Source organism: Lacerta agilis, chromosome 15, assembly GCF_009819535.1.
Source record: "Lacerta agilis isolate rLacAgi1 chromosome 15, rLacAgi1.pri, whole genome shotgun sequence".
NCBI classification, from domain to species: Eukaryota; Metazoa; Chordata; class Lepidosauria; order Squamata; family Lacertidae; genus Lacerta; species Lacerta agilis.
This window is the reverse complement of record NC_046326.1, coordinates 35,584,321-35,592,989: the sequence shown is the minus strand read 5'-3', so window position 1 is coordinate 35,592,989 and position 8,669 is coordinate 35,584,321. Positions and strand designations below refer to the sequence as shown.

At 45.8% G+C, this 8,669-nt stretch overlaps 1 protein-coding gene across 2 annotated transcripts in view; it reads left to right on the top strand.

The window, feature by feature from the left end:
* The first annotated feature begins 4,396 nt into the window (after positions 1-4,396).
* The window catches only part of NLK (nemo like kinase), an 87,954-nt gene continuing 83,681 nt past the window's right edge, over positions 4,397-8,669 (top strand). For both annotated transcript variants that reach the window (XM_033172413.1, XM_033172414.1), the window contains exon 1: positions 4,397-5,913. In XM_033172413.1, coding sequence (XP_033028304.1) covers positions 5,459-5,913 — 455 coding nt within the window. In that variant the 5' untranslated portion in view covers positions 4,397-5,458. The remainder of the gene's footprint in view (positions 5,914-8,669) is intronic.

Genomic DNA, 8,669 nt, shown 5'->3' with positions numbered 1-8,669 from the left:
AAAATAGCGACATTCTAAACAGCAACAACAACAACACCTTGCCCATCTGGCTGGGTTTCCCCAGCCACTCTGGGCGGATTCCAACATATATGAAAACATAATAAAACATTAAAAATTAAAAACATGGCTCAGTGGTTGGATAACTCCATACAACATTTATCCAATGAAAATAAGAATGTCCTAAGGAAAAGTGGGACATTCCGGGATGAAATCAGAAACCAGGACAGCTTTGGTATATCTGGGACTATCCCTGGAAAATAGTCGGAGGTAGGAAATGCTTCTGAATTCCAGTTGCTGGAAACCACAAGAGCAGTGCTGTCAAGTATCCCGTTTTCCCTGTGATTTTCCCTTATTTCAAGCAGTTTCCCGCTGCTCTCCCTTATTTTTTATTTCCCTTAAATTTCCCGTTTTTAATGGAAGCAGTTCCTCCCCTGCTGGCCAGGGACTGGGTGGGAAGACCTTGCCTACTTGGAGAGAAAAGCCTCAGCCCGCAAAGCAAGGTGGAGCCGTTTCCCGTGCTTACAGGGGGGTGTATTCCTCCCCCTGCATCAGCCCCTATCCGTTGCCACCGAGCCCCTCAGCCGGCCAATAGGGTTAGCTGGCGGGCGGAGCCTGGCTGCCTTTGAGCAGCTGCTGCTTCCTGTCCTGTTTTGATGGGATCAGACAAGAAGACGATGGGGCTCCATTGCGTGGAGCACATGGCTGCCCTCCTCTTTGCTCCACTCCAAGCCTGAGCCCACTTGGAGTTTACATTGCTGCTCCGCCCACTTTTGCTTCTGGCTCCGCCCACCACTGACATGTGACTGTCCCCGGGATAGGTGAGACTGCTGATCCCTTATTTTCAAATCCGAAACTTGACAGCTATGCACAAGAGTGGAGAGTGCCACTCAAATCCTGCTTGTGGGCATCCCATAGACATCTGGCTGCTCGCAGCAATAGGAGCTTTGGGGAGTGGGTGGTGGTGTTTCTTTATATACTTCCAGGGAGGCTGATATTGATTTGGCTCCTGCGACTGACTTAACCCAGAAAGCATGCATGCAGAAATATTAGGCCCATTCATGACCGGCGGGAGGTCTCTCAATGCCACCCTTGGGATGTTTATAACGGCACCCGCATTTATGAATAAAATATGACCGAGGCATTTGAATGCCTGGATGCTGTGCTGTTTTGAAAAGAGAGGCTTGCTGGGAGGGGACGGGACAGCAGCCTCATGGTCCTCAAACACACACACACACACACACCGCCCCTGGCCAATCAATGGGTCCTGCTCAGCACACATTCTTGGTGTGACTTTTCTGTTCCTCTGCTCATCTGGCAAGTCTGCTTTTGTTTGCTTGCACATTATTAAAACATTGAGCTGGAAGCCCTGGTCAGAAAGAGTCAGTAGGCACCAGCAGTTTAAAAGGGCGCTCACTGCAGCTCGGATCTGAGAAGGTATTCTGGTCAAACCTTTGCTCTCATGACCAGTGGTTAAATTGCTCCCTGCCCCCATGCCCAGGGCTGTGGTGTAGTGGTTAGAGCAGAGGAGTTGTTGGTGAGAAACTTGTGGCCCACAAAGTGTCATTTCACTCCATCTTCCATCATCCCCTGCCAGATAGGACAATAGTTGGGAGGACCATTTATTTAATCGTTTTACAGCTCATCCTTCCTTCTTCAGCAAACACGTGACATCAATAATAAAAAGTGTTCTAGAAACACTTTAAAATATTAGACACATATACATACATACAGAGTACACACACACACACATACACTCTGTCCTAATCAGTGGTCTAAATCACAGGTTCAATGTAGCTTTGTGGTAGGAGGTAAAACAGCACCAGGTACTAATCAAGTGCAAAACAAACATATCAGTTCAACTGCCTGTCATGCTATGATACTTCAAATTACCGGTAAATGACAATCAGGCCAAAAATAAAAGGGTTTATTCTAAGGTTTTCCTTATATTTTATAGTAAAATATCTAAATATCTTTTCATATATAAAATATTCAAACCATTTTTAAAAACTGAAGAGCAGACCATGAATTAACAAGTTCTATAAATAAATAGGTCAAACCCACAAACCATTTTAAAAACCCAATAAAATAATATCTTGCTTATTCCTCTAAGGTGCATTAAAATTGAACCTTTTCTTTCCCACACAAACCTCTCCTCAATGAGGCCCTTCGCCTTGCCAAGCCTTCCTTCGCTGTCTCACTTAAACCTTAAGTCCCTCCTACGTTCGGAGACCCGAAGTTGACCCCCATCTCCTTCTTCCCCATTCATCCTGCAGTGTCCTCGTCTCACCCCGCCCCCATCACTTTTATTGGCTTCCTTCTCCGTTCATCAGGTCACAGTCCCGCCCTCTAATTAGTCAATTATCGGAATTCTGGTCCCTGTGGAAGACCGCTTCTCGATAGAGCCGCCTTTACGGTCGGAGATTGACCTTCCAATTCGTCAACTTGGCTGTCTATCTTCGCTTAGTGACCAATTGCCAGCCTCCCTCACCCTGCCGGTATTACGCTTTCTAAAGTCTTCGAGCACATTTTAAAAATTCTTCACTCATTAACTCGGAGACGAGAGAGCGACAGATTCGAAGCGTGTTCGTTCTTTGTGCGTGTTTAAAATTAAAAACAAAAACGAAACATGATTTCGAGCCCTACAAGAGCCGCGCTACCTAATTGGCTAGTGCCTTTTAAATCGCGGCGGTGCCAGCCAATCAGATCGATTGCTACCCGCCCCTTTTCCACCGGCTGAATATGTAGGTGAAGGTTGCGTGAGGTGAGAGAGTCTCGCGGGGTCTCATCGGCAAAAAAATAATAAAAAGGCGGGACCAGGGGCGGGGCAGAATCCTACAGGAGCGTTTGATTGGCCGGTGGGTGGTGCCTACTACCCCACCCACCAACCCACCCTCTTTGATCTCTTCAGAGGAGCGAGAGAGGAGTCGAATCCCAAGTCCCGCTTGTGGGCTGGGCGCTGCTCTGCTATTGGCCGCCGCGGCCTTCGAGGGGATGGGTCCCATTGGTTGGGGAGGAAGAGACGACGGGACGGAGAGGATGAGCGCGAGCGTGTTTCTGTGTATGAGAGTGTGCGAGTGAGTGAGAGAGAAAAAGAGAGAGAGGGAGGCGCGCGCGCACACACACACACACGGCCCCCGCCCGGCTATGGGAAGGCGGGTGAGAAAAAAAGAGTAAAGCGAAAGCAGGCCGGGGGTGCGCGCATGCGCGCCTCCGTCGCCGCCGCTCTTTCGCTCTGCGCTCCGCTCTGGGGCTCCCGTGAGGAGAAGGCGGAGGAGGTGGCGGCGGCGGCAAGGAGTCGCGGCCGGTCCGGCGGCCTGAGGGGACGACGGAGGAAGACGAGGAGGCGGCCACGGCTGCCGGAGGAGGAGGAGGAGGAAGAGGAGTGGGGGGGCGCCGTCGTCGTCGTCGACGTGGAGCGGCGCTGTGGGGCCTGAGTGACCCCCCCACCCGACCTCTCCCCTCATCCCTCCCGCCCCCCATCGGAAGAGACCCCGCCGAGGCGCCCCACACGCGACTCCCTCCCCCGGCCGTCGCCCGCCCCCCATCCCTCCTCATCTCTATCCCGCCTGTGGCTTCTCCACATTGCGGGGCGGGGGGGCCCTGTAGCTGCCGCCGCCGCCAACCCTGTACCTCCCCACCCCGCCCCGGTCCCTCAGCTTGCCTCGCCTTTCCCCCCCCCCCCCGTCCTCCCTCCCTATCTGTCTCTCTCTTCACCCCCCGCCCGCTCTGGGTCAGGCTGTCAAGGCAAGGGCGCCCACCTCAGACCCACCCAGGGAAGCAGTGGGGGTTGAGGAGTGGGTGGGAAGCGAACTGAAGCTGGCTGACTTGGCTCGCTAGCGTTGCTGCCTGCTGTCCCCCTTCACCGCCACCTTCCGCGTTCCCTTATTTTATCTCTTTTTCTATCACCTTCCATAGCCTCTCTCTCGTTTCTTGGCACCTGCCACATTCTCTCTCTTCATTCGACCTCCCTTATTCTCTCTTCTCGCTCTCTACCACATTCTCTTTCTCCCTCACTCCCAGCTTTTGCAGTCCTTACTCCTGCATCTTTTAATTATCTATTTGATAAATAAGTTTCACCCCCCCACACACACCTTTCAGTTCAGTTCCTCCTTTAGCTTTTCCTGTCAACACCCATTGGCATTTTTCTCTCTTCCAGAAACTCTTGTACATTAGTTGCTCCGTCTCTCCCTCTGTTTCTCTCATCATCCTTCATCTCAGCTTCCATAATCTTTTTAATTTAAGGGGGGGCGGGAGAACCCTTCACTTTGACACATTCACTCTTTATTTTGCTTCTTATTTCTTAACTTTTTATCGATCTACCCACAGTGTTTTCCTTTTTGTAAAATAAAAATATTCACATCCTTAAGCACTTTCCCCACTTTTTTAGGGCTCTCTCCACATTTATACGTTTGCTTTCCATCCTTACAGGAAAAGCATCCATTTCTTTCATTTACTGCTACGTGTTTGGATTCTCTCATCTCCTGTTTGTGGCTTGATCACACTTTTATTCTTTCCCCCGTATTGAAGTATCATTTCCAGCCCTGTTTTCATTCTTTCTCCATGTTCTTTCTCCTAATTTCCATATTCTTCTCCCTTAACTGCATTATTTTTAGCCTTCCCAGATTTTTTCTCCTTTAAACTACTTTTTCCTACCCCATTCTTCGCTTGATTATCTCTGCTTTCATTCTTCTTTTGTTTTTGTTTTTTCCCCTTCCAGAAGTTCTTGAAACCTTTTATTCCTTGTCCTTGATAACTTCTGTTACCTGACTGTTACCTGCACATCATTTTTAAGTCTCTTCTGTGAGCTTCATTTGTTCTTTTTTCACTCCCCCTCCCTGCCTCATTTTGAATATCGTTCACTGACTCTTCCTCCCACTTCCATCCCATCTTTTTCATCCTTTTTTCAATTTTTGGACTTATTCTCATTTTCCATTTATACAACTTTCCTTGATTTATATAGCCACTTTCCTTCCCCTTATAGTGGAGGTTGCTGATATCCACGTTTAATATTAAAGGTGGATGGATATATACACAGAACAGAGAGTAGAGTTGTAGAAGGCTTTGAAGACCTTCCTACACATTTTGAAGAGATAAATGAAAAGGATGTGGGAATGGAAGGGGTGGGGTTGTCAGTACTCCTAACATTTTCTAGGGGGGTGAAGTTGCATCCTTTTTCTGGGGGGGAAGGGGACTGACAAATTTCAAGGCTGGCACAGAGGAAACATAAGAAGGATGGCGTTCTAGTACCAGCTACACTGGCCATCTTGGGGGGTAGGGGGTTTATTGCATGCTCACATGCGCACTCCATTTTTCTTGACTTGATGAAGACATAAAGGCCTGTTGAGCTCCATGTTTTTGAAGGTGGGCAACTTGCTTGTGGTAGTGTAGCAAACTTCATTTTTTGTGGCCAAATGACAGCTTGACCCAGTTGTTATCCAACGAGAGGGCATCACCTTGAATGTCTCTTTGTAGTGCCACAGCCAGCGCAAAAATGATGGCGGCTTACAATGGCGGTACATCTGCAGCAGCAGCAGGTCACCACCACCACCACCACCACCACCTTCCTCATCTCCCCCCTCCTCATCTCCATCACCACCACCACTCTCAGCACCACTTGCACCCAGGCTCTGCGGCTGCAGTACATCCCGTACAGCAACATGCTTCTTCGGCTGCTGCAGCAGCCGCAGCTGCGGCTGCTGCAGCCATGTTAAACCCAGGTCAGCAGCAGCCATATTTTCCATCACCGGCACCAGGTCAAGCCCCTGGACCAGCAGCAGCAGCCCCAGCTCAGGTACAAGCTGCAGCAGCTGCTGCAGTCAAAGCGCACCATCATCAGCACTCACATCATCCACAACAGCAACTGGATATTGAACCAGACAGGCCTATTGGATATGGAGCCTTTGGTGTAGTTTGGTGAGTATGGGGAGCAAACAGCTCTTGCACTCTGGTGGCTTCCAAGCCACAGCATATTCCTGTTGCCATTTGAACTTGAATGCCAACACGCTGCTTTTCAACAGGTGCCTGTTCAAGTCTGTAGCAGATGGTGTCCACCCCCACCAGAAAAAGGAGATTAGAAAGTGCATTAGAAATGTATGAGCTGCGGAGCTTCAACTTGTTTGTGTGTTTAGTGGCAAATAGTTAACATGAATGAAATGTTTCTGTTATTGTGGCGGGTATCAAAACAAAATGTTGCCACCTTTTTGCTGTAATGATTGACATAAGGTCACTTGTGTACCTTGAAAAAATGGATCAGTTCCTGGAGAAATAGTAAGGTGAATTTGCACATCTGTATTTCATAACCTTAATTAATTTGGATTTCTTGGATTTTTACCATTTAGGGCCTTGTCTACATTTCCAAACTTTATTCCCCTCATCTTCTCCCCTATTGGAGGGCAAAAAAACTTATTTAAAAAGTGGAAGCTGGTATTCTTGGTACTTGCAGGTCCTTACCTACTCCTGTGCGGTAGGTGGTTTGCTCTTGCTTCTTCTATAGCTGCTGCTCAACAGTGCAATTCTATGCAAGTCAGTCCCATTGCATTCAGTGGGACTTATTTGCAGCCCCAGGTGAGTGAGTGTAAAATTGCAACCTAAATTGGCTTGGATTATGTCTGACATCATTACCTTGAGAAAATACAACCTGCTTAGATTTTCCAAAGCATTCTGTTGCTACTGCCGAAGCATTTATTACCTGTTTTAGAGGTCAGTAGCTTGGATTGCATCAGAATGCCATATAGTAATAGAATTTCATTCATGTGTGTCTTAAATGCAAATGGAGAAAAGTTGGTTTCTGAATCCAGCGACTGGAGTTAGAAGCAATTTCTTTTGGACACTTGGTTCTGGCAGGTGACTAGAGTCTGCATTTCTTCTGCAGTAGCGCACAATGTATTTCCTAAAAGTTATCTTAGGACTTTGAACTTCATTCAGATTTCCCCCCCCCCCATCTTGCTTTGCTTTGGCATGGGCCGTCACAGCTACAAAACCCTAGGAGCCTTGCGTAGGAAACAAAACGCTTTAATGACTCTGCTTGGCCTTTTTAAGAATGGCTTTAAAAGAGGGAAATTCTCCCTGTCTTGGTATCGAAGCAGAATGTTAACCAAAAATCTATGTAGACATTTATAAAATGGGTTTGGATTGTATTTGTAACTTTTCTTGCATTGAGCTAAACAGTCACGTGGCCCATTGAATGTAAGAGGCACAAAATGTATAAGGGGGAGTTTTTCATGTGTAGGAAATTGATCCAATAAAAAGCTACCCCCTGTTTGCATTGTATTCTTACCACCAGGATAACAATTCTTGAATCAGCAAAAAATCCTCTTTTGTACTTTAAGGAATGGTTTGCTTGCCTCAGCTGTCATGCTGTAGTTTTCACTTAGCTGAACTAAAATCATTGCATGTATTAATGCTATGATTCACTGGATTAATATGTGCCGTAATAGAGTGCTGTGGAGTAGAGTGGTTTTGACAGCTAAGGCACAGTTGGATTTAGACTGGTAACTGATAGTATCATACAAATGTATTGCTTAAACAGGTTTCAGCATAGAAGTGTTACTTAAGCAGGGAACGGCTAAGGGCCTAAGATGAATCTTTTTGTAATTAGTGAATGCTTCCAAATTAATGATTTGATTTCTGTCAAGTGTACATTCTGTGTTTCTTATACCACTTCTGGAATTAAAAATTAAGATTTATAGCTGTCTATCCTCTTCTTGGATTTACTGCAGATTATTTAATAAATGCTGTGAATGAGAATCTTAACAGTGAATCCTAGGGATGTCTGGTTGGAAGTAGCTCTCATTGAATTTAGTAAGACTTACTACCTGTGAATTGCATTTTTGCAGTTCTAGTTATATGCTATTTATTGAAAAAACATGATTGTATTATTTTTAGTGTAGATGCTTTGGGCAGGATCAAAATCTAGAATAATTGGCAAGGAGTGTGTTCAGGTTGACAGCAACAGAAATAAAACATTTTCAAATTGACGGGCTTTTCTTATAAGAGAGAATGATATAAAAATTACAGCAGCTCATTCATAGCATAATTCTAAGAAAGAAGTACTGAGTTGAATGGAACTTTAAATCTATTTAGGTTGCAGCCTTAGTTACACTTTCAGTCAGCACTTGGTTAAGGTAAAGTAATTGATGGAGGAGTGGAAGCCCATAAAAGATGTCTTGGTGGCTTTTTAAAAAATGCAGTGAATTTTCTTAAATGCAAAGTTAACACCACCAGTTTTTAAAATAAGTTATAAAAGGCCCTCATTATCTTACCGAGCATCTTTTCAGAGGCACAACACATGCTAAATCTTGAAGTGTATGTGGCTAGAAACTTGTAACTGAAATGCTGTGTAAGTGATAATTCTGAACTCTGTTGAGGTCTGTCATTTAAATTACTGGTAGATCTGAACACTGAAAGTTCAGCTGCAAAGATGTAAAGTTGGCTTGTTCATGTAAGCAAACAATTTTTGATGCTGGAAATTTCTGATCCAGTGTAGCCCACCCATGTAGAATGGTGTTTAAAAGGATATAACTGGTGAATCTGTCTGTTGCAGAATGTTATTTTATAGTGTAGAATTGTGGTAATTCTAAGCCAAATGAAGGGGTGCCAATTTATGCAGATACTTGGTCCATGCTGAATGCTTACTGTCTTATTAAGGAGTTTTGGAATGCCCAATATGA